This window comes from Panthera leo, chromosome A1 (assembly GCF_018350215.1).
Source record: "Panthera leo isolate Ple1 chromosome A1, P.leo_Ple1_pat1.1, whole genome shotgun sequence".
Classification (NCBI taxonomy): Eukaryota; Metazoa; Chordata; class Mammalia; order Carnivora; family Felidae; genus Panthera; species Panthera leo.
In genome coordinates this window covers 91,998,767-92,024,797 of record NC_056679.1, presented here as the reverse complement: position 1 = coordinate 92,024,797, position 26,031 = coordinate 91,998,767, and the positions used below count along the sequence as shown (strand labels likewise).

The following is a 26,031-nucleotide window of genomic DNA, read 5'->3' as shown; positions in this document are numbered from 1 at the left end:
CCTTTAATGCTGCACACATCACTGGGCAACTCTTCAATTGTGTTACTTCTTTCATTCCTTCACTCACTTGTCTGCTCAACCATCATGTGTTTGTCCACCCACTAACTCAGCTACCCTCTCATGCATCCAACTGTTGGTACAATTACCTCATCTGTCTTTCCATCCAACCATCCTTCCTTCCTGCCATCCATCCATCCACCCATCTGTTCATCAACCCAACTCATCTATCTATCCATCCATCTGTTCTTCCATGCAACCGTTCATCAATCCATTTGTCCATCCATCTGTCCATCCACGCACGCACCTGTCTGTGATCCAGTCATCCAGTCAGCCAGCCAGCTTTCCTTCCTTCCTTCCTTCCTTCCTTCCTTCCTTCCTTCCTTCCTTCCTCCCTTCCTTCCTTCCTTCCATTCATCAGCCCATCTCTCCATCCATCTATCCATCATACATTCATTCATCCAGTCAGCCTCCCTTCCTTCCTTCCATCCATTCATCCTTGCATCCATTATCCAGTCAGCCAGGCTTGCTTCCTTCCATCCATTCATCCTTCCTTCCTTCCTTCCTTCCTTCCATCCATCATCCATTCATCTGTCCATCCATCCATCCATCCACCCACCCACCCAGCTAACTATCCATCCACATCCACTTTTTTGTTTAATTATGCCCTCTCCCTGTACAGCTTATTTATTCTGCTGAAGATGCCTGTGGACCACAGGCTCCTGGCCCACATGTTGAGAACTCATGAAGCCTTGAGACTGTGTTGGGGGATGCTCTGTACGTGGGCTTGCTAGGAGGGGCTTGTATGTTCTGAAAGCTGACTAGATGTCAGGGATGGTGCTATCCACACTTCTCTACATCCCCAGCATGTGGGGAAGGTTAATGGGCCCATTTGACAGAGCCTTGGGCTTGGGAGGTGAAGAGGCCTCCCCAAGGCTGCACAGTCAGCAGGTAGTGGAGGTGGATTTGAACTTAAGTCTGATACCCAAATGGTTTCTCTCCTTGCTGATCCAGGTTCCCAGGGGCCCCTTCCCTCTGGCACCCCATCACTCTCAGCCCCACAGTGGCCTGGTCCCAGGACCACCTAGAATTGCCCTGTCATCACTTACCGGCTTGCCATCTAGACCCAGTGGCCCCTGGAAATGAGAGAGACAGAGAGCAGAGGTTACACACTGGAAAGGCATTTCCTGTGTGTTTTATGACCCAGAGGCACTACTGAGCACCAAAGACCAAAACCTGACATGAGCCCATGGGTCTGAAGACCTTTCACGCAGACCTGGGGTGGGGGTGTCTGGGTGTTTGCTGCCCAGAATCCCCTCCTCTGACAAGAGAGCCCCACTTCTCCTCCAGAACCACCCCCATCTGCTCGTATGGGGCTTGGGCGTGTGGTCGCATTCCCTCGACCAGGGGGATTTGGTTCAGGGATAAACGTCATGTCTGGGGCTTTGAATGGTGGCGCTTTAGGGGAAAGAGGGTCTTTTCTCCTGGTGGGGCTAAGGCTGGAGCTCCTGAGGGTACCATGTGGCTTGAGAAAGAGCCAACAGAGAAGAAGTCAGAGCTGAGAGACAGTGAGGAAAACGGGGCAAAGGGTCTGAAGCTGAAACCATCCACCCCTGCACACTTCTGTTTGTCAGTAGTTTTTTCTTTAAGCCAGTGTGAACTGAGTTCTGTCACATGGAACTTGGTAGGGACTGAATATGTCCCCACCCCACCCCCCAAGTCATGTGTTGGAATCTAACCCCCGGTGTGATGGCATTAGGAGGGGGCTTTGGGGAGGCGAAGAGGTTCATGAGGGTAGAGCTTCACAGATGGGATATTAGCCTTTACAAAAGAGGCTCCAGACGGCTGCCTGGGTCCTTGTCCACCATGTGGGGACACAGCGAGGGGATGGCAGTCTGCAGCCCGGAAGAGGGCCCCCACCAGAACCTGACCACACTGGCACGCTGAACTCAGACTTCCAGCCTCTAGGATGGTGAGAAGATTTCTGTTGTTTCTAAGCCACCCGGGCCATGGCGCTTTGTTAGAGCAGCCCAAACAGGCTAAGACACAAGTGGAAGAGTCCTGAAGGTTCTTTCAGTTCCCTGCATTGGTGTGGCCTTCGTAGGCAAAAGTCAAGGCTGAGAGAAGCCAAATAGCACAAGGTCAGGTCCCAAGGGCTAGTGTATTCCAGAGGCCGCAGAGGGTCAGTGACCACTGCACAGCAACTCCCGTGGGCGCCCTCCACCTGGGGACCCATTGCCTCTCAGAAAGCCCCACTGAGTTCCATCCACCGCCATGTGGGGAATCCAAGGGCAGTGCCATGAACCGGATCCATCCGGTCTCTGTCAACACCTCTCCTCCCCCCTGCCACTGCCTCCTCATCCTCACGGACACTTCACCCTTGACCCCAGCCAATGTTCTAGGCAGCTCCACTCCCAAGCCTTTTCACACATCACCTGCCTGCCTGGCATACCTTTGTGTGTCACCTTTAGCTCAGTCACCTCCTCTTCCATGAAGCCCTCCAGGTTTCCCCACTTCTCAGAAATCAGGCCATTTGTCCCTACACCCAGAACATTTTCTCTTCCTTTCCTTCCTTCCTTCCTTCCTTCCTTCCTTCCTTCCTTCCTTCCTTCCTTCCTTTCATTTTTTTAAATGTTTATTTATTTTTGAGAGAGAGAGAGAGTGTGTGAGCAGGGGAGGGGCAGAGAGAGAGAGGGAGACACAGAATCCCAAGCAGGCTCCAGGCTCTGAGCTGTCAGCACAGAGCCCAATGCAGGGCTGGAACTCACAAACTGGACATCCTGACCTAAGCCAAAGCCAGATGCTTAACCGACTGAGCCATCCAGGCACCCCATAACCAGGGCAATTCTGAAAATTTATCTCTTAAGTGCTTCTGGCCACCAGCCTCAAGGTCAGCTGAGGTTCTGGACTTCAGGGCAATGTCTTAGGGGTAGATGGAATCCCAGGAGGTGGGGAGTGGGGCCATTCCAAAGTCTTGGGGGTCCAGGCTCTGGAGGGTCCCAATCAGGTTGTCAGCCCCAACCCTAGTCACTGAGGCTGACCAGGAACTGCCCTAGCTGGCATCTCCTGCTGGCTCCTGGCTGTCCTGACCCCTGGGTCCACATGCCTGAGGCCTCCTGTCCTTAGTCTGCTAAAGTTTGGCCCTGCATCTCCTCTCCCTGCCCCATGCTCAGGCCCTGCTAGGCCTCACCCAGGCCCGGCCCCTTCTGCTGCCACAGTGCACACAGGGACATGTCCCACCTTGGGTCTCTTCTGGGGGCTCTTTGTGGACCCCTACTCAGTCTGAATCACCACAGCAAGCCCGTAAGGCAGGTGTTATCATCCCTGTCTTACAGAGGGGGAAACCGAAGCCAAGTGAGGGAAAGACCTTGCCCACGGCCATGCAGCCAGGGCAGGGCTAGAGCCCTGGATGGCTTTCCGGTTCTGTGTCTTCAGGCACTCAAGCAGCCTGCAGTGGCCTTGCCTAGATTCCTGGCCACTCTCCCCGCAATCTGCCTGTCCTTGCATGCCTCTGTTCAAAGCTCCCTGCTCCATCCCAGTGCCCACTGGACCTCGCTTGCCCGCGGGCCCCCGGCCAGCTTGACCAATGTGGCTGCCATCGTGGACTCTGTGTCCGGGCCTTGTGCCCATGTCTACTGCTGAACTGAGCCCAAACACAGCGCCCCTCTATCGATCTGAAGGGATTAAAAAAATCCATAATGCAGGGCGCCTGGGCAGCTCCTGATTTCCGCTTAGGCCATGATCTCGCGGTTTGTGGGATCGAGCACCGTGTCAGCGCAGAGCCTGCTTGGGATTCTCTGCCCCTCCCCCCACTCACTCTCTCTCTAAACAAACAAACAAACATACATACATTAAAAAAATCCGTAATGCAGACTGAAATTAAAGAGAGACAAAGGTGCAGTTAGAGCTGAGTTAATCTCTTTCCTCTTCGGGGGCTGGGAGGGAGGGCAGTGGCCTCACAGCCAATTCACTGGCAGCAGCATGAGGAGTTCAAGGTGTCCCTGACAAGGGCTGAGACACAGTGCAGGGCTGGTCCGAGGGAAGCAGGCACCCCGCCCCTTAGGGCCACAGAGGCAGAGACTCTCCAGGTCAAGTTTAGGAATGCTCTGATGTGCCTCAGTGTGGGCTCTGTTGAATCCTGCCATACCCTTCATGGCGTCTGTCCTCACTGCCGCCCTGGCAAGCAGGCACCATAGTCCCATCCCGCAGCTGTAGAAGCTGAGCCCATGGCTGAAATAGGCCCCCCTCTCCACGTGGTGTTCCCTCTCCTGCAGCATAGGGCAGCAGGGTTGACAGATGGCTGTTCCAGGGGACCTAGGATGAAGCCTCACAGGCCCTGCCTTCCTTCTGGGATTCCTGGTATGTCTGTCTCCCCCACTGAACAGGGCTCTCTGGACCCTCTTCCACCCTGGCTCTCTACCAGAGAGAGTGCTGGATCAGACAAACTCACTTGCTGTGTGACCCTGGGAGAGCCAGTCAACCTCTCTGAGCCTCAGCATCCTCATTACCTATTCTCCCCAGCAGGGTGCTTCCTGCCGTGGCTTGGTCCCATTTCCCCTAAACTCTGCCACACCATGACCTCCTGATAGCTCTTGGGGTTTGGGAAGAGGTGCTTCACTAGTCTCATGGTACATCTGGTGCCCCTTGAGGCCCATGCACTTACACACGCCATGATGTTTCCTGGCCCCAGGCTGTGCTTTCCCATTTTCCTCCACTGCACAGAGTTCCGCCTCCACCTGGGGAACTCCTACTCATTCTTCCAGGACCAGCTCAAATGGTGCTCCTGGGAGCCTCCCCAAGGAGAAGCAGCATTCTCCCTAGGCTGTCTGCCACAGAGCTGGGTCCCCATCCTTCTGGAAGAAAGCCCTGTGGCCGAGCTCCAGGAGACATGTGGGGCGGGCAGAGGAGACAGGCTCTGGATTCAGACCCACCTGGGATCAGATGCGGGCGTTCCCACATGCCAGCTGGTGACCCTGGGCCTCATCATTGGTAGCAGGCCACACTGCATCGCTGACCTGTGTGTGTGTGTGTGTGTGTGTGTGTGTGTGTGTGTGTGTGTGTGTTGGGGGTTGGGGTTCTGCTGAAAAGGTGCTATGTGCACCGAGTGAAACTTACAAACTGTACAGAAGGAGACGGGACAAAGCAAACCTTCTCTTCTCCCCAGCTCCTCTCCCAGAGAGCACCATGGGCATCAGCTTTGGGAAGCTGTCCTTGCCTGGAGAAGCACATGCATAATATCCCTGCCTTTCTTATTTTTAAAGCCCTCTGCGGGTTGCACAGCAGACATCTCTAGCTCCATTTGTCTTCCTGTTGCAGAGGAATCTGGTCCTTGGGCCCCTGAGGCATGTCATAGCCCTCCTCCCCACATTCCAGGAAAGCCCTACCACATACATGTGAGACCTGAGCATCATCCCCATGGCCCTTCCCTCATACCTGTAGTGTCTCCCACGCAATGCCCTGGAGAACTTTCTAGAATGCAAGGCTCTCCTGCTTGAGCCCTTCTGGGCAGCCTCACTCCTGAAGGAAAATGTCCAGACCACCTGGTCTGATGCCTAAAGCCCTCCTGCCCCATGATGGGCACTGAGCACACATCTTGGGTTGGGCCTTTCCAGGGCCGGGGGTGCCTCTGGTCCATCGCTGAGTCCCCAGACCTGGTTCCAGGATGTCTGCTGGGTTGACATAAACCACACAGAGCTGTAGGTGGCCGGCTTTTCTAGAAGTGTGCACTGCAGAAGGGAGCCTGGGATGTTCCCTTGGCTTGGACCCCACAGGGGGAGTCTCCTGTTGCTGGCTGTCTCTGAAAGCATTCCAATGGCCAGACCTCGCTGTCTCTTCTTGAGAGTGACCTTGGGCCTCCCATCTCCCGGGAGGGATTCTGCTCTCTTTCAACTCCGAGATTATTCCTGGTGGTCCCCAAGGCCTCTCTCTGGTGTGTGAGAAAGCCTAGAAGTGGCAAAACCCCATTTTCCTTCCTACGGCCCTGCCTCCATCTGGGATCACAGAGCTCCTGGTTCCCAGGACTTAGAGTTTTCAAAAGAAGCCAATGAATTTTGTAGTTTCTGATAAATAAAAGCAGAGGGTGTGGCCTGAGCTGTGCTCTTGGAAATGTCCACCATGCGGCTCAAGGGAAGCTGTTCCCATTCCCCAGGAACCCAAGATTGGAGCTGCGGGTGGTTGGATCTGATGCTGACCAGATTCCCGGGGCAAACACAGAAACCCATGTGTGCACATTTGTAGGGCAGACGGTGCCAGCCGTCCCTGGGGATGGAGCTGACCCACAACCATGGCCCTGGTCTGTGCAGGTGGCTCTGGGCTCATCTCTGATGACATCTAGGCAACAAAGCTCTGCTCAGATCCCTGAATTCCCTGTCTGGGGAAATAGCTGACCCTTAGAGAGGCTGCTGGGTGACCAGCAGTCACTGGGAGTCACTGAGAAGGGGCCTCAGTGGGGCGGAGGAAGGAAACAGTCTGGCTTTGGAGCCAGACGGACCTGCCTGGCTTGGGGAAGTGAACTGATCCCTCTTATCCTGGGGAAGGTTGGGCCCTGGTCTGTGAACCCCCAGAGGACAGGCCCTGCCCGTAGCTACCCTTGCTCAAACTGGTACTGCCTTGCTCAAACTGGTATCAGAGAAACTGTCCTGCAGAGTGTGTTAAGAGGCTTGCCTGGGGAAGAGGTTCGCTGGTCAAGTAAGTTTGAGAAACACTGGGTTACATGCTGTGAAATAGGTTTCTTTCCTGCAAGACTTGTCTGAACTATCATTCTGCCCATGGGTCTCCGGGAGGGCAGTGTTCCCAGCCTCACTGGGAGGCTGTGTGGACCATCTATGAACTGGGCATTTCCATGGGCTGGAGAAAAGCCCAAGCCTAGCTCTGGGTGCTCTTAGGAGAGGAGAAACACTGCAGGGATGGGTGAGGGGTTGGACTGAAGGAAGCCAAGGACAAGCATGGGCTGGAGGGCATGGTCAGGCTGGACTAGGGTGGGGCAGGATCCAGGCTGAGTGTCCTAGCCGACAGCAAGCCAGTTTTGCACAGCAGAGGGCCATCTGGGGAGCTGAGAAGTCTGGAACAGCAGAGCCCCAGCCTGGGTGGAGGCACACCCTTGGTGGCGGGGGTCCTATTCCATCAGGGCAGCCCTCCCCTGCCGCAGACTGTGGGCGTCTCCCACAAGAGGAGTGGGAAGGAAGGCACTTGGGGCAGCCCACGAGTGAAACCCTCTCTCCGAACCTCAGCTTCCACAGAACAGGTGATCCTGAGGGCCAGACTCCAGAGCACTGCACCCACAGGCACTCAGTTCCCTCCAGCTCCCTCTCCCTCCTGATCAAAGCCATGGAATTCACCAGAGGTTTTCAACACCTTCTGCCCTCCACGAAACCCCACAGCTGTTTACAAGGCTCAGCTCTGCTTTAAACCACTCTTGCCCCAGGCAGATCAGCAGAGCTCCGGCACACTTTCCGGATGCGTGAGGGGCAAACAAAAACCCTGGGCGGTGTGCGGGCTTGGCTCCTTGCTGCACTCAGAGGCCTGAGAGTCCCGGAGCCTCAGTTTCCTCATCTGTAAAATGGAGAGCATGTCCTCCTCTCAGATGACAAGTTCAAGATGAGTCCCAGGTCTGTCTCCTCTCCCCTCCTCCTCTCCCAGACCCACCAAAGATACGAGACCCTGTAGGTGAGCTGACACGGAGGTGGGGTCTGCATTGGCTCTTGGAGGGGCAGTCCTGCGGAGTGACCTTGTGTGGTCCTCTGACTCAATGGCAGACCGTGGGACTCTGGCTGTGCCTTGGTGGGTCTGCTCCCTCCCACACTGAATAGATTTCCTAAGCAGGGTTCTACAGAGTCATCTTTTGAGAAAAATGAACAAGAGTGGCAAAGGAGGGAAGGTTTCTTAGTGAAATAAGTTTGGGACGTGGAGTCTGCTGGGCTCCATAACCGGTGCCTCGATGTGCATCGGCCCCGGGGGGAACCCTGAAGCAAAGGCTGCTGTTTACCCCACACTGGGGACTGGCTCTGTTCTTCTCCATTAGCTGTGCCTCAGGACCCCCAACGTGCGAGAGTTCTCTGCTGAGCTGACCCCAAATCACTACACCGGCGTGTTTAGATGCAGACAAGGAGTAAATGCTCAGACTGGCTGGGGCTGGGTGTCCGTCTCGCTTGCTGGTTGTAATTCATGCGGATGGCTCCCGTCAGGGAACGGAGCCTCCAAATTGCACAAGGATGGGGCCCCTGGATGAGGGGGCTTACCAGGATTATCAGTCCAGGGACCAGTAATTATGGCCCAGATGTTGACAATTCATCAAATTACAAGGCTGTTGGGGCCTGGGGTCCTCAGCCTGGGACATGCACATTCCTGTGTGAAGGCTCCCTCATTAGAGTGGGTGGGCAGACCCCTCGGGGCAGGTCAAATGTGGTTCTGATTTCTCAGACCAGGCTCCTCGCACACATGGACCAAGGCAAGACTGTCCAGGTTTAGCAATTTCCCAGACTTGAATTCCGCCCTAGGGAAAGAGAGGACCCTCACTTCTTGGGTCCAGCCTGGCTGGTGCCCTGGTGCAGGCACACGGTTCCTCCCCGGGGACCTCTTCCCGGGATTTGGGGCATTCTGTAGAGTCACCAATAAATTGCATCCCAAGCCAGCAAGCCATGAAGACTCCAGCTGGGTAGGGTTCTGGGAACCTGCTGAGGTTAGGGGCTTGCCCAAGCTGCCACCCCCCCACCCCTACTCTTGGTCTGTATGGTGAAGCACTGGCCTACAGCCAGCTTTGGCTTGGTGTGTATAGTTAAAACACCAAAACTAAAACTGAAACCAAACTCACTGAATTAGTTGCAACATTTAAAAATGGTGACATTTCACATCAACATCCAGAGTTTGTACTTTTCTAGAAAAAGTGAAAGGTGGTACACCCTGGGGTCTGCATGCCTGGCATAATCGGCTGAGTCAAGTGCTCGTGGAGGGCCACAGGCTCTGCCCTGCCCTAGTGCTCCCCACCGGGCCCACTGCCCCGTCCAGATAACCTGTCAGTTCTGCAGAGGCATCTAGGTTGGTAACCCTCAGCTTAGAAAATCTCCCGGGTTGGGGCGTCTGGGTGGCTCAGTTGGTTAAGCGTCTGACTCTGGATTTCGGCTCAGGTCATGATCTCACGGTTTGTGAGTTGGAGCCTCATGTGGGGCTCTGTGCTGACAACTCGCAGCCTGCTTGCAATTCTCTCTCACCCTCCCTCTCTCTTTCTCAAAATAAAGAAATAAACTTAAAAAAAAAAAAAAAAAGAAAATCTTCTGGGTCCCTTTCAGCTCTACGATTCCGTGAGGCCGGGAAGCCAGCTGGCTTCTATTTTGGGGAGAGGGCATGCTCAGTATATCCTGTGCACACTGGAAGCAATTATACATATGTCCATATTATATACATCATGGCTGGGAGAGGTGGTGCTATGCCTTTGAACCGATCCCCAAATACCTGCTTAAATTACACATTTGCCAGTTTCATGATTACCCTGTCAGGTAGCAGGAAAAATCATTCCTAGGTGGGGTGAAGGGAGTCAAGAGCCCTGACTCCCAGTGCATGTGGGACAATGGAAGATGGCCAGTGAGTTGGGCTGTGTCCATCTGAGAGGCCTCTGGCCTCCTGTCTCCGGCTCAGGCACTCTCAGTACTACTCTTATGGAAGGCACTGGAAGTAGTAGACAGGTAGGGGCACCCATTTTGGTGGCAGACAGTGCTGGGGCGGGGATCTAGTGGGACCGAGCGGTCGACTAGATGATGATGGTCGGAGTGTGGCTTGAACTGCATGACGGAGATGGTCTAAGGGAGGCAGAAGGTACAACAGAGAAACCAGGAGACAGAATGCCAGAGACAGCTCACAGCAGACACTGAGGGATCCCTGGTGTCCTGGCCAGGCCCAGGCCACACCCTGCTCTGCCCTCCTGCTCCTCAGCCTAAGTCTGCTGGGCCATCTGCCTGCTTCCTCCCAGCGTCGCTCAGGTTTGACTTTCCAGCCTCTCTGGTCGTCACCCCATGGTCTGTGGGATGGGCTCTCCACAGTTTCCAGAGAACACAATTATCACCCACTGGGAATGAACTGCTGGGGACCCTTAAGAATCCAGAGGTTTTGTGCAAAATTTGGAGCTCTAACTTCTCTTGAAATATTGGAAGCTGTGATAATGATCAGCGTGCATGGGCCGAACGGGGTAGGGGGGCCCTTTAAGTGGGTGTGTGCCCCTCCACCCCCCCCCCCCCCCCGCTAGCCCACATAAGGAAGGCATCAGTGAATGCGTGAGCCTGCATTTCTAGCTCTGAACCAGTTCTCCAAACTGCAGACCTCTCTCTAGTCCCCCACCTGCCCCTGCCTAGGACTTGGCCTCTCTCCCACACCAGCCTCCACCAGCCTCCCTGGCTCCGCTCCTCATGCCCAGCCTTCCTGCATGGCAAAGGAGCGGGATGTCCTTGCTACGTCCCCTCCCTGAAGACCTTGGAGCCAGCTGCCTAACTCCCCGAAGCCCAGCCTGTTTCCTCCTCTGGAAAGGAGGGGTGTGGTGTAGATGGAATGGCCACCCAAATGTGACAGTGCCCTGCCCGGAGCTTGGTGTACAGAGGGTGCCAGAGGAAAGTGGTTTAATGAATGACTGGAGTGCCCTGGGCCAGTTCTGGGGGCAAGAACTAAGGAAATGGGGTGGAGCTAAAAGCTAAAAACCCCTTGCCTTATTATTCCCATTTCACAGGCGAGGAAACTGAAGCTTAGGGGAGGCCGGGCATGGTCACGAGCCTGAATCCTGTGTGCTTCCCACCTCACCATCCCCCTCTGGCGTTAGCAGTGCCTGGCAAGTACCCCCAAAGCCAGCCTCCCCAAGCTGTCCCCATCCTGTCCCCAAAGAGGCCCTATTGGTGGAACAGCCCCCTTGTGGGAAGACCAACCTCTCCTTAGACGCCCTTTCTGAGAAGTGGGTGTGCCACCATTGCACGTCTCCAGTGACGGGGAACTCACTGCTTCCCGGGCAGCCTGATGGGTTTGCCAAGTTTTTGTGTACGTCCCATCCTTCCCAGGTTGGATGCCATTGCCAATTCCCTCCACCTTGCAGCCCCTGGGGAGGCAGCCAACCAGCTCAAAGGTGCTGGGTGCTTCAGGGTCACTGGCCTCTTGAGCTTTCCTCCCACCCCACCCCCTTTCCCCTGCCAGCCTCGCTTGTTCTCTGTTCTCTGTGTCCTCTCTCTGGCCACTCCTCTGCCACTCCCTTTGTGAGAGAACCTCCTTGTCTTCTGACCTTGGCTCACACCTCCCTTCCTCAGGGCAGCACCCCTGACCCCCACCAGGCCAGCCTCGGATTGTAGGTGGTCACAGTAACCCGTACCTTCCCAGCCCTGACCACGGCGCACAGTGAGGTTGGAATCCCCATGCGCTTTGAGTCTCTCTCCCAGTCAACCACAACCCCATCCAGGAGGGACCCCCTGGATGTTTGTGTTGCCATTCCATCCCAAGTGTCAAACACAGTCTTTCGTACGTAGTGAGAACACAATATATAGTTGTTGAAAGAACCAAATGTCAAGTGGATGCCTCTAGGAATGATCAGTTTCCCACTGGCTCCGGTGCCAGAACCTGGGATCACACCAGAGGGCGCTCTTGACCTGCTGAAGGCTGCCCTGGGTACCTGAGGACTCCTGTCCTCTGGCCACAGCCAGGGTGTTGTGCACTGGGGACACTGGCCCGAGAGGAGTTCCTTCAGCCTCGGGGGCTCCTCCTGCTGAGGTCAGTGACCATCACGGTGGCAGGAACTGTCACTCACTGGACCTAGCTTGTGTGCCCAGCACTATGGCTCTGGTGAGGTCATCTACCCGGCTGCCCTGATAGCCAAAGACAGGTTAGGGATGTGACTGAGACCACATGGTCTATGGAGTACCAAAGCCCATTCTCTTTCCATCGCATGAGCAAGACACGGTCCAGTCCCTGATTTCAGATTTCAGGAGGAGATGGCTGGACCACCTTTGTACCCAAATAACTGCCTTCTCTCAATTTATTTCCTTGGAAGGCCTGAGTTTGCCTCGGTGACCTGGTGCAGGTCTGCCAACAAGCTCTTCTGTACAAGGCAGAGAAGTGCTTTGCTGCTTTGGGGATACTGGGAAGAGGTTCAGCCAGCAATCAGCCTGGAGAGTGGCTCTCTGCAAAGGTGTCACCACAGGTACACCCCGCAAAGGGCCCCCTGCCACCCCCCACCCCACAGGACTATCTGCTAAGTGCTTTCCCAGAGCTGAACTTGGGGAGAAGGTTGATTATCTAGCGCTGGGGGCTCTCGGCTACTGCCAGGAAGACGCAAAAAGCTTCAGAGGGTAAGCAAGGCATCTGGGAACCCCACATGAGATGATCGAAAGGACTCTGGGGACACAGTGTGAGCCTGAGGCCATGGCCTGAGTCAAGGAGCACCTACCCTGGGCTGGTGCAGGACCCTGCGGAGGAAATCCCAGGGAGGTGTCCCTTTCCCTCGGGCCCAGCTGTGTCTCCCTGAGGTTCCAATCTGGGGGCCATTATTGGGGGCTCAAGAAGCCTCCTTTCATCCCATCCCTGCTCAACCCGGAATGTGGGGAGCTGGGGAGCATCACTGCAGGGGGCAGATGAAAATGAGATGTAGGTTGTCGAAATCTAAAAACAGATGAATTTGGAATATTACAGATGAATCATTTAACTAATTACATTTTTACAATCAAAGCTGTTTTTGAACTTGGAGAGTGCAAGAAAGCATATGAATGTGTGGTGCTCTGTGGCCCACCCCCCCTTTTTTTTTTGTTCACTTGATTAATTCCACACGGTCCAACAGAGGTTTTCATTTCAAAATTGGTCCCAGGCTGAGACCCTGTCTCATATGCTACATTTCAGCTCAGAGCTATGCTTTCCCTGGGACCTAGGCTGTCGATGCATCCATTGCTGATTCTGGAGACACAGGGCAAATCCTGCCCACCGCCCCCAGCCCCAGTCTCCAGAGCACTTTGTCTGATGGGTCCTGGGTGGTCCTGGGGGAGGGGGAGGGGATGGGGCTCTGCAAAGTGAAGGCGCTGTGGTCCTGGTCCTTCACCTGTCACCTGGCCTGCAATGCCTGCCACCTCTCATTTCTGACACCTGTCCTCTTTCCCTCCATCCTTGCTGGGGCAGTCTTGATTCATGCATCGTCTGCGAATTATTGCCACCGCCTCCTATCTGGGCCCCCTTCCTCCAGTTTCTGTCCTGTAGTCAGGGAGGTCTTTCTAGTATAGACACCTGTCCACATCACTAGGGGCTTCTGTGGCCTCCGAACTCTGCTGCTGGGTGGATGGGGGCCCTGCACTCAGCTTCAGGCCCCCAGAGTCACTGGCCAGGGGACCAGGACCACATTGCATGCCCCTTGCCCCCCACATTAATAGTGTCCACGTTTTCACCAGGCCAAGCCTCACACTTCGCCAATGTGGACACTGGGGCTCAGAAGGCCTGAGAGATTGCCGGAGCAGGGGTGGGGTCTCCATCACCATAGTTCCCTGGCTGGGCCCCTGATCTATTCAGCTGCCTCCTGGCCGGGGAAACAGAATTGCACATTTCATCAGGAGGGGATGCTTTTCTTCCTAATTTCTAACAGTAGCTATGAGACGGACCTATGAGTGAGGAATAGGAAGGAACGTGCGCTGAAGAAATGGATTCCTGTCTTTAAGTTAGACGTGGTTTTCCATTTTGTTTTTTAGGGAGAGCAGGAAAGGGTCTTAACAATCTGATAATGGGGGTGGAATGGAGCATGAGCTCCAGGGCCGGATAAAAGCAAGGGGTGAGGACGAGAAACAGAACATTGACTCCAAGTACCTGTTTCCCTGAGTGGTAAGAGAAGAAGGACCCTCCTGCCCATGTGCAGACAGTCCTGAGCCCCCAACTGCTGCTGTGACCTGCTTCCTGATAGGATGGGTAGAGTGACAGAGGAGTCCCCAGCCTGTGTGCTAAGCCAGGCTTTGTCTTGCGGGTGGGCCTTGGGTCTCAGCCAAGTGCTGTTAGCCTCTGAGCTCAGCTTCCTCATCTGTCAAGTAGGGAGGAGACCATCGACCTCCCAGGGTGAGAGCAAATGGTCAGAAAGTACACTTGCTTCCCTGGCCTGTTGGAGGGGCTTGGGTGGGGGCGGGGTGGGAGTTGACCGTCTTTTCTCCCCTCAGGAGGGGGGACCTCTCTGAGCCCTTGGCAAGGCAGCTTGTGGTTTCTATAAACACTAAGCCAAGTTTCCGTGGCCTCCGGCCTCAGTCAGTCTGTTATCCTACAAGATGCTACTCCGCACAGCTCTGGAGATCTCTCTGGCGTCACGGTCCACTGTTTCCCTCTCATTTGCCTGCTTGTGACCTTGCCAAGGTCGTCCCAACCTCATGACTGCATGCACTTGCTTTTTTCCTCCAGGAACACTTGCCCCACAAGATCTCTGCATCTTTTTCACCATTTAAGTCTCAGCTCAAATGTCATCTTCCCCAAGGGACTTCTGATGATTTCATCTCAGCTATACACACCCAGGTAGGTACCTGGTGGGCACTCTCAATACGTCCCTGCCTTAGTCTCTTCCTAGCACATTTCCTGTCTGTTGGTGTATTGGTTTCCTGGTCTATTGTTTCTCTCCCCTTGTCTCTCTTGTTCAGTGCTGGTCCAAGGACCCAGGAAAGCATCTGGCACAGAGTCATTGACCGACGGTTTAGTGGGCACGCTCCCCCACCCTAGCCTCGCTGCAACTCATCATCTCCATGCAACTCTAGCCTCACAACCTGGCGCTGTCCTCATGCATTCAAATACATGGAACTTAAGCTCTGTAACATATACCCAAAACACATTTTTGAGAAATGTTTAAGTTGCACTCGGAAGGTGTAAAGCAATCCAGAAAGTCACAAAACCTCAATGTTAAGAGTCAAAAAACCCAAAACACCAAAGAGGAAGAGTTTTGATGCTGTAATTAGCAGATGGTGAGAGTCTGATGTTTTCTGTGCAAAAGTCAAGGTGTGAGCAAGATTGAGCCTTGCATGACAAGGCTTTTGCATCTTGGACAGAAGCCACGGTTTGGAGAGAAAAAAAGGCTTGTGATAAGAAATACCCAGGAAGTCACAGTGACCCCTAACTGTTCCTTTCTCTCTGTCCCATGGCAAACTGGTTGTGTAGGTCCCCTTCCCCCCACATCTCTCCAAAGACTATGACTGATCTGATTCATCTCTGTGCCACCCCAGTACCCAGCACAGGGTATGACACCTTCCAGATTCACTGAAACAGAGTCAAGCCTCCTATGTATGAGATGTCAAAAGTCACTTTATTAACATAAATGCTTGTTACTATCCCAAAATGCAAGGAGAGTGAAGTGCCTAGGGCTCCTCTGTGGGGCCCACCTTTGACTCACAATGTTCAAAGCTCAGAATTCCTCCTGGGCTGCTGATTCCATGATGTCCCTGGACCAACTGAGATCTGGAAGCTCTCAAAAATGTTGATTTCCTCCTTAAACTATACCTGCAATTCTAAGCTCTACCACCAGGTGGCAGTTAGGTCTATGCAAACTTTATTAAACCTAGTTTAATCTCAAAGACTACATGTACTGCTCATTAAAATATACCCTAAATTAAAACAGGATACATATATGCACATTTTTTTCAACTTATCATATTTGCATAGATTTAAAAGTATGATAATACCCACAGTTGGCCAGGGTTTGGGGAAATATGCAACATTTGTAAGCTGTTGGTGGGAATGTAAATTAGAAGAGCCTCCAGGGGGGCCAATCTGGCAATACACATCAAAAGCCTTCAACATGTGCAAACCCTTTGGTCCAGCAATTCAACTTCTAGACATTTCTCCTAAGGAGATAACCATGGAAATACACCTAAGTTTCTTCCCAAGATGTTGACCATAGGTGTAAAAGATTGTCAAATAAACACTATAACTTGGAGACGGCTTAAAAAAATTATACAAATGATAAAATACTATGTAGCTCTTACGTTCTAGAATTCTTTTTTCTTAATTTTAAAAAATGTTTATTTTCAAGAGAGAGAGACAGAGACAGAGTGTGAGCAGAGTGGGGGTGACAGAGAGAGAGGGGAGACACAGAATCTGAAGCAGGCTCCAGACTCTAAGCTGTCAGCACAGAGCCCGACATGGGGCTTGAACTCATGAACTGCCAGATCATGACCTGATCCGAAGTCGGATGCTTAACCAACTGAGCCACCCAGGCGCCCCTAGAATTCTTAAGGATGTGGATATACCATCTTAAGGATGCTATATTAAGTAGGAAAAAAAAAAAAACAAAAACGAGGCTCCCTCCAAAGAAGTATGTCCAGTAATCCCATTTTTAGACTAATAAACGTAAATACAAACTCACACATAACAAATACTGAAAGGACAACCACCAAAATATTGAGAAGACTAATCTGTGGGTGGTAGGATTACGGATGATCGTTTTTTCCTTTTTTGTGCTTTTCTCTATTTTGGGACAGTTTTATAATAAACATACTTCTGTTGTCAGCAGGGAGCTATTAACGAACTCTCCCAGCAGCAGGGACAGGCTGGCCTCTGTGTAAGGGGGCTGTGCACAAAGTGACCCTGGGCCCTTATCAGTCCACAACCTGCCCCACAGTCCTGTGCCTTGGTTCCTATGCCCCAGTCTCCTGACCTCAGCTCTTAGGTCCACATATGGTCCTGGTTTCAGCTGGTCTCACTCAGGGGGAGGGGCCAGCCTCGAGTAATCCAGAACACACAGCCAGCATGCTCTCCACCATGACCCTCCTGCCTGATATTTTTCTTGCTCTTACTTCCCTTTAGGAAGTGACATGTTTTTAACACAAAAAAAGATCCCCCCTGAGGCTGGTCCCGAAGTTTACTGAACTGCAGAAAAACACCTTTTCTTAAAACTGACTGTTTTCAAAGCCATTTTCCATACACTGCCAGTGTATGTTGGTGGATTAGAATGATTTCCTAAGCTGGGCTTTCCTTCTCTTGAGGCTCTCCTTGGTGAGGAAAGATGGTGACATTATGGAGGGTCTGTCGTATGCCACGTTGGATGGACGCTGCATTCGTTACCCTATTTTAATATTCCAACTCTGTACGTATCATCTCCACAGATGCTCAGAGGCCAAGTACCTGCCCGAGGCCACAGGGCTGAGCCAGCATCCTGAGTTGGGTCTGAATGACTTCAAGCTTGTGGATACTCAGTACACAAATTGCCTCTTAGGTGGCCCGGGTCCCTCCAGCTGTGGCAGTCACTCTAACCTCTGGGATGACCATGTGGAACCCTCCATAAGCACACCCCAGGCTGGGAGCCAGGCCCTCCACAGGCCAAGAGATCTGAATTTCAGGCCAAAACACAGGGGCCCCTCGAGCCTACAGGAGGCCCTCCCACCCACCTCCTGCCTGCACGGGCGTGCTTTCTCTCCTACAGAAGAAGAGAGGCAGGGTGTCACCTCTATCCTGTGGGCCTCATGGAAGGGACTGCCCAAACGGTACCACCAGAACAAGGCTGCTTGGGGGCACCTGGGTGGCTCAGTTGGTTAAGCATCTGACTCTTGATTTTAGCTCAGATCATGATCTCATGGTTCATGAATTCGAGCCCTGCATTGGGCTCTGTGTTGACATCGTGGAGCCTGCTTGGGATTCTCTCACTCCCTCTCTCTCTGCCCCTCCCCTGCATTCTCTCTTTCTCTTGAAAAAATAAAAAAAAAAAAGAACAAGGGTGTGTGGAGGAACACAGCTGGAATGAGCTGGCTCCAGGTGCTGAAAGCATGATTACCCTGGACGCAGCAGCAGGCAGGGCCAGCCCAGCCAGGGAAGTTGTTCATATCTGTATGGAAAGGGCGGTGTGCATTCAAACCGCCATCAGGTGACCTCAGGAAAAGGGGCGCCCCGGCCCTGTGCACTCATGGGTATGTTACCAGAGATTTTGACAGGGTCCCCTTACCCTTCACCTGGACCGACCAGGCAGTGGGGAAGGATAGCTGGGCCCTAATCTACTTTCTTCCCAGGAAGCTCAGAACTTAACACACTACAAGCACACTCATCCCCTAGCTTCCCCTCCCCCAATTCACAGAGTCCCATCTCTGGCCCAGGCTGGGTACCAAGTCCCTCCTCACATGCTAACCCTCAGGCTTAATTCCCTGGCAGCCCTGTAACAGCCCCAGTCACCTGTCCACCTTTGGTGTCTGGAGGCTCCAGGCATGACCTCACTTCACCTGAACCTCACCACCCTCTTCACAGGGAGGGAAAGGGAGACTTAGATCAGCAAGTGGTAAAGATGGAATTCAAACCCCGGCTCCACCTGGACCTGGTGGCTGGTCTGGAACTCCTGTCCTTTACCTGGAAAAATGCATCAACCAAAATCTTCTCTTATGCCAGGGAGAAGGGAGTCAGGGAGTCACCCTGTGCTCAGAGGGCCAATAAGGGGGGAAGAGGGACAAAACTCATTGACCCAGCCACTACCCGCTCTCCTTGAGATGCCCAGCTAGGAGGCACTATAAGCCCAGTTCTGCCAGGACTACTCTCCACAGCCTCCTGGGAAGGTGGTTCCTGCAGGACTGGGGGAGCTCCCCCGGGGAGCCCCCCTCCCCCCTTCCATCACCAGCCCATCCAGACTCTGGCCAGATCTGGTCATTACTGAGGCCTCTGAATCAACCAACATTCTCCTCCGTGCACCTTCCTGACCTGAAGGCACAGAACAACTCTGTCGCCCAACCGTATGGTCCTGCCATGCTCTCCTTCCACCAGGTCACCCCCCTGCTCTGATACATCAGGACTTCTGGATGCCATGGCTGTGGTCCTTAACCTCTCTGAGCAGGACTGGACGACCACACAGCTACATCAAATTTTGCTTTTCATGCAGCACTCACCCAGCCTGGGCAGGGCACGTTGACTGCAAGTATAAGCCAACTTCTAGGTTTAATTCAAAAGATCTGAGAAGGCGATGACACCACAAAGACCAAACTGGAATCAAGCAGTCTCCCGTTCCTGAGTGCTGACGAGACTCGGTGGGCTGGGAAGGACAGCCCCCTGCCAACTGGGAAGAGGCTGGCAGCCAAGCCAGCCAGGGGGAGGGAGACGGGGCGGAGAGGGGGGGGGGAAGGGGCACTCCACAGCCAAGGGCTGGACCCTCGGTGCAGGGCTGATGGTCTGGGAAGCAAGAGCGTTGGGGGGCGATCCAGGATGCCAAGGAGGCTCCTTCTTGAGCCTCTCTGCTTTGCCTGCAGGATGGCTGGAGCAGCGGACAGTTCCCACCAGGCCAGCCCTGCAGGTCTGCACATCCCTCACCTTCCTTCTCAGAGCTAACGCTAATCCCCTCCAAAGAGAGACCTCAGCCACTGAAAGCAGAAGAGGGGGAGGGGGCAGGAGCGCCGACAGAGTTAAATAAAGGCTCAGAGGAAGAAGATCAGCTTGAGAGAAAAGGGCACAAAGAGCAAAAAATAAATGGCAAATTACCGGGTAGCCATCTCGTCCTGATTGCCCCTGTGGTAATTAATACGTCATTAATAATCAGACTTTCAGCAGAAAACCATATGGCAACACTTATAACTCAATCAGGGCCCCCGATCCCCCCACGTTGTGCGGGGTTTGCAGCAAAGGCTGATGGTTGGTAATGACTCCTGGGGGGGGGGGACGCGCTCGGGGCTCCAGTGGGTCTGGGAGACGGAGCACCCATTTCCTGCCTCTTGGAGCCAGGCTGGAAGGGCCACCAGGGCACACACCCACACGATTCAGGAGGGGCACATGGTGAGGACCACACGGGGATGTGGGATTCTGAAGGGTGGTGTCACAACCACCATGGAAAATGCTCCCTAAATCGGGACTAAAGGGCAGAAATGGCTCTTCCTGCCTGTCGCCACTGGGAGGGAGTAGACTGGAGGAAGACAGCCTTAGAAGCCACAGATATGGGGGGGTGGGGAGTGGCATTTATTGCTACTGGATGCCCCTACCGGCTCAGAGCACTGACTGTCTGGCCTGTGTCCCACACATCAGCATCCATCTCAGGCTGCAGCTTGAGATTTCTGCATTTGTTGAATACATTTAATAGTTTAACAGCCAAGTCAAAAAAAAAAAAAAAAAAGAAAAGAAAAAAGAATCAGTCCACTGCCCTCTGCATTACGCACTTTAGCAAGTTCGCACAGGCTAGCCTCATGTGACAGCCAGGAATGACTCAACAGGGAGAAACTGCTCGTGGCCAATAAATCTACACATTTCTTGCTGGCTCGCTTTCTGGCTCAGCGTGGTGCTGCTACATGCATGGAGAAGCCCAGATTCCGAAGGGTGCCGATTGGGACGTGAATCATGGTAAGTGGAAGTCAAAAATAAAACTGATCATCCGAAAGGAATTCCTTTAGAAGGTTCATTTTGGCTCAGTGTGCTCCTTGAATTGATTCGTCAGGATTCACTGGGCTCTGAAAAACCACCAAGATGAATCAAAGGCACACTAGTCACGTGTCTTGGAGGAGGACAGGGATTTCCGGGGCGCTGACCACCACCCACCCTTGCTCTCGTTGCTGCCCCCTGGCGGCCGGCCCCCCTCCCGCGCATCCTCCTCGGACCCAACACCCTCCCTGGCCAGCGGTGCTGGGCAGGGTTCAGCTGCCGGATCCAGAGGGTCAAACACATTGTGGCAAGTCAGGAAAATGGACCCCATTCTTCCTGGCATCTCTGCCTGACTCTGGAGCCCTTTGTGTCAAAGCATGTGAGACAAAAACATTTAAATGGATTAAATGCCGCGGAGCATTTAGAAAGTAGGGGCATGGTGCTTGCATTTCTGTGCACCAAGTGGAGCCAGAGACTCCGAGAGGAGCAGTCAGGATCGTGTCAGCTCTCTTGGAGGGCAAAACGGTCACAGAATGCTTCACAAGGCAAGTCAAACCCACAGAATTCTGTGCTTGTATTTGTCTACAAATTATAAAAAAAATATGGCCCCTGTCCGGGACTAAGTTTTCTTTTTTTTTAAAGGACACAACACATCTAACTAAAAAACTTATTTTCATGAAATAGCTACAGAAGAGAATGAAATGTCTTATCTTTCAGGAGCAGAGAGCATAATCCAGGACACTTACAGGAGGACCTGCAAAACACAAGCAGAGAAGCCCCAGTCAGCGTCAAAGGGAGAGAGGGTCCCCTTGGCCAGGCCGGCTCCTCCCTCAGCCAGCTGCTGGCCACCCCTCCTTGCAAGCCTTCACAGGTCCCAAAGCTAAGGGGCAGGGCAGAGGGGGCGCCTTTGCCCTCGCAGGGGCAGGGCTGGGCGTGTGGGTGGCAATGACATCCTGCATGCATTGGTTCATGCAAACATTTCACAAGGTTGCTGTTGATCCGCTGCTGGGGGCCCACCCGGGTTGGGTTTTGGCAAGCCAGGTAGGAGTCAGACCTGTTCCTGCTTGAAGAACCAATTTTGGTGCTCACCTGGGGTCAGTTCATTTCTATTGAAGGGGAGAGACGTGTGGGGGGAGAAAACATTTGGGGCAGAGGGAACACAGCGCTCCAAAGGGTTACACGTATGTGTGTGGCTGAGCGGACATGCAGGGGGTACCCGTGGTTCAGCCCTGGGGTTAGGGGCACCGGGTCTGGGTGTGCTTGGGGAAGCCGAAGGGGCTGAGTCCAGAAGACTCCAGAAAGGCTGAGTGCAGCACGCTGAGACCAGTCTTACAGCAGATGAGGGCTCCTGGAGAATGTTCGTGAAACCCACAGGTGTCTTCACCTCATGGTGTGCAGACCACACTGCATTTGACCTTTGCGAGAGGTGCAGTAAACATCCCCACTTGACAGATAGCATAGAGGCTCAGGGAGAAAGAAGTGACTTGTCCAAGGCCACACAGTTGGTTAGGAGTGGAACTCATCCCAGAAGGAGCTCTCCCAACTCCTGAACCCTACATACTTCCCACTAAAGCCATGCTGTGGCTGTGCCAGCAACTACTCTGCTTCCTGCAGACCCTGGACCTCAGTCTGGATAGCGAGGCCGGCACAGGGAGGTGACACTCGGCCCTCAGTGGGCCCATGCGTGTTTATGGATCACCACCCATGAGCCGGGTCCCTCTGGGAGAGAGTAATGGGACACACTGGTAACAGTAAGAGGCAGGATCTCGGACTCACAGAATTTTCCTTGGAAGGATAGATGCTTAAGAAAACAATCATGCGGGGAGAAGCACAGGAAGCTCCCAGCACGTATGAGGTACCCCAGCCAGGCCAGGCTGATTCAGGGCTGGAGGCTAGGCTGCGTCCTGAAGGTGAGAGATTATCTCAGACAGGAAGGGGGAGGAGCTGTGTGACAAAGAAGGGAAGGAGGGGGCGGGGAAGAGCTCAGGGACTTGCTCGGCAGGGATCTGATTGGTAGCGGGAGACAAGGAGCACTCATGGGTCCTGTAGGGAGCAGTGGTGGGAGGGGGCAAGAGTGGAAGTTGCCCCCACGTAGGTGATGGTGGCCTGGACTCGTGTGCTGACTGTGGAGATGGAAAGAAGTGAGTCAGAAGACACTTGTCAGTGGGGACCGACAGGACTTGCTCATCGGTTTAATGGCAGGGTGTGTGTGTGGGGGGTGCATAGGGCATAGAAAAAGGAGAGACAAGACAGAGGCTTTTGGCTTGAAAAACTGATGTGTGATGGTGTTAATACCCAAGAATGGTATACGGGGGGTTGTGTGGCCCCTAAGTCCAGACTAGGGTGGGGCGGGGCGTTGGCCACCTGGACATCTGTACACCTGACTTCTCACCTTCTGCCAGGGGCCTCGTGCCATGTTTTCCCCGGGAAAGAAAATGCTCTGGACGGATGTACTTGCACCTGTGCCCAGCCTCCTGTCCGTGCCCCTGAGGTTATGTCAGAGGAGCTGACTGGCCCTACCTTCCCGGGCCCCAGCACCCACCACTGCCTTTCTCTCCCTGTTGCATCATCAGACCGACTTTCTCCAGCAGCTGCTTCCCAGCAGTTCTGGAATGGCTCCAATTCCTGTGCTCACATGCCCTCCTCTGCTCCGGCCTGGCTCTCCTCCCCATCACTGCTGGGAAGAGGGGGTCTCCTGTCACTGCCTCTCCTTCCCTGCCTTCTACGCACCGTGTGACCCTCTGATATGGATTCCATCCCTCTCACCACCAAAATGGCTCTCACTGAGTCCCTAACCACCTGCTACCAAGGATTTCTCTTCCTCCTTCCACACTGCTGAGACTGCCCTCCTTCTGGAAGCACTCTCTCCCTTTGGCTTCTAAAAGGTCATGTTCCTCCTGCTTCCTTGGTTGTTCAGCTGGCTCAGTCTCTCCCAGTCTCACACAGAGGCTCTGCTGAGCTCATGGCAAGGCTTTCTTCTCTTCAGTCTTCTCAGCTCATCTGTCCCTTCTCTCCTGTCTTCCCTGGGAATCTCATCCCACTCATGACTACACTAGACAGAAGTGACAGAAGTGTCCCACGTGGGCAACTCTAGCCCCAACTGTGTCTGAGAAGCCCAGACTCCCTTTGTGAGCTGTCTGCTTGTCATTTCCCCTTGAACAGTCCTCATGATTCCTCAGGCCAAGGTGCACAGACATATTCATGATATTCTGCCCACAAAAGCGCCCCTCTTCTGGTTCCTAGTCTCCGTGGATGACATTTCCTATTGCCTAGTTAGAGACCCAGACAACGAGGAGTCCCCCTCGACACACTCTCTCTCCCTGATCTACTGGGACATCCACATTCATTCCACAGACATTCACTGACCACTGCTGTTCTGGGCAGTGGGACACAGCAGTGACAATGACAAAGATCCCTGCCCTAAGGAATTTACCTTCTAGCCAGAGAGGTAGCTGAGATACCATAAGCATAACACACAAGCTCATCACCTACAAAATGGTAAGTGCTAAGGAAAGAGAGAGGCAGTGGGGCAGGGCAATGGGGAGCTGTTAGTGCCGGGGTGCAGACTGGTGTGTTCAATAGGGTGGTTGGGGTAGACATCTTTCTGAGGAGACATTTAAGCAAAGGCTTCCTGTGGATTCCTGGGAAAATGTGTACCTACCAGAGGGAACACCCAATGCAGGAGGGCACCTGGTGTGTGTATATGTGTGTGTTTTTAATTTTTTTTTTTTTTACTTTTGAGAGAGAGAGAGAGAGAGAGAGAGAGCGAGCTGGGGAGGGGTAGAGAGAGAGGGGGACAGAAGATCTGAAGTGGGCTCTGTGCTGACAGCAGAGAGCCCGACATGAAGCTAGAACTCACAAACCGCGAGATCATGACCTGAGCTGAAGTCAGATGCTTAACCAACTGAGCCACCCAGGCACCCCATCGCCTGGTGTGTTTAAGGAACAGCAAGGAGGCCAAAGAGGTGACAGCAGAGGGGGAGGTGGCTTCAGGGAGGTGGTGGGTAGGGGTAGATTGGGTAGGGTCTTGTTGGCCATTTCTAGGACTTTCTCTTCTCTCTGATATGGGAGCCCCTTCAGGGCTCAGTGCAGACACAGGACGAGACCTGCCTTGTGATCCTGGTGTGAAAAGGATCACACTGTGTGGGGAGGCAAAGGTAGGATCTTGCAGTGATGCCAGGGAGGGGTGATGGTGGCTCCCAGCTGGTGGTGGCAGTGGAAGGGGTGGAAGTGGCTGGATTCTGGATCGATTCTGAAGGCAGAGTCAAGATGATTTCTCAAGACTCTGGAGAGAGGACTCAAGCAAGATGTCCCTTGAGCGACCACAGAAGTGGGGAGACTGTGGTCCAGCAGGTTTGGCAGGAAGGATCTGGAGCTCAGCCTTGTACAACCCAACAGTTAGAGGTTGCAAAGAAGAGAAGAAGGTTCTAGAAGCTGAGTGGAGAGAGTACATCGAGGAGGAGGGACTGTGTGTGCGCCTGTCACTTTGGACAGATGAGTAAAATGAAGACTGAGACCTGCCCACTAGCTCTAGCCACACAAGGGGCCCGGGGCAGGGGGAGTCATGGGTGTGCACATCTGGCTGGAGATGGTTTGGGGAGAAGGGAGGGGAGGAATGGGGGCAGTGAAGGCTTTCAAGCAATTCAGCGGCAAAGGGGAGCGCAGGCACAGAGCACGTGCTTTGGAGACACGGGGTCCAGAGAGGGCCACTTCTTCAAGATGAGAGACACAGGACAGTATGTCTGCTTTAATGGGAGTCATCGGCAGTGAGGGGAAGATCCAACATGGTGGAGAATGGGGGATTCTGGGAGCGATGAGGGACTGTCTCCCCCCACCCCCAGGAGGCCAAACGGTTGCATTTTGGCCCATGAGACCAAGCAGGGAGGCCTAGTGTGGTGTGGCTGGGTGTGCAGCCCATGGGGGGAGGTGGAATTTTCCACAGTTGCCTCTGACTGTTCCCACTGCCAGTGAAGTAGGAAACAAGGCCATCAGCCATGAGTGATGCTGGTGGAGGAGGTGTGGGGGCCACACAACCATTAAGCTGTGGTCTGGCATTTAAAATACAAACCGGCCAGCGTGGCAGGGGGTGGGGGACAGGGTTGCGTGTGTTTCCCACCAGCCACGGTTGCTGCACAGGTGCTGGAGTGCACATGTGGGGTTCGAGCCAAATGGGGCGAGGTGGTGGGATCTGTGGGTTGGGAGATGGGTGAGATGGAAGGAATGTGGGGTCAGGGAATGAGGGAGTGGGCTGGGGTGAATTGGGGCATCATGGACGTTGCATTTACCGGTGATGCTGAGGCATTGGAAAAGACCATGGGAGGGAGGGGGCGAGGCCGGCCGGAGTCCCAGCTCACCGAAGGAGGCCTGGGTGTGTGAGGGACTTCTATGTTTGCATCAGGGCTCCCTAGGAATTTACCCAGAAGTAGTGATGGAGGGAGGGCTGCAGATACAGGAGCTGAAACCCACTAACAATGAGGGGGGTGTGCAGGGGTCAGAGATGGCCTCACATATGCAGACATATCACTACCCCAGTCTCCACTCTGGGGCCAGGGTGGTGTTTTCAAGACGCAGATCTGATCATGGCACTCCCATCCCCCAGTTCTTAGGACAAAGGCCCCAATCCTACACCACTGCTATGCTACTCTCTGTCCCCTTGAACCCGTGGGAAGAGAGGCATTGTTTAACTAGAGGGGTGCTAGGCAGACTGGTGGTTATTGGGACAAAGTGAAGTTGGATCTGTGCCTCAGCATGAGTCAGGAT

The 26,031-nt window shown here is 53.7% G+C and overlaps 1 protein-coding gene across 1 annotated transcript in view; it reads right to left on the bottom strand.

Annotated features, from left to right (window-relative positions):
- Positions 1-26,031, bottom strand: part of COL23A1 (collagen type XXIII alpha 1 chain) — a 357,994-nt gene that overhangs the window by 27,203 nt on the left and 304,760 nt on the right. The window contains exons 4-6 of the mRNA XM_042933054.1: positions 21,018-21,025; positions 19,405-19,431; positions 1,107-1,133 (exon numbers count right to left, since the gene is read on the bottom strand). Coding sequence (XP_042788988.1) covers positions 1,107-1,133; positions 19,405-19,431; positions 21,018-21,025 — 62 coding nt within the window. The remainder of the gene's footprint in view (positions 1-1,106; positions 1,134-19,404; positions 19,432-21,017; positions 21,026-26,031) is intronic.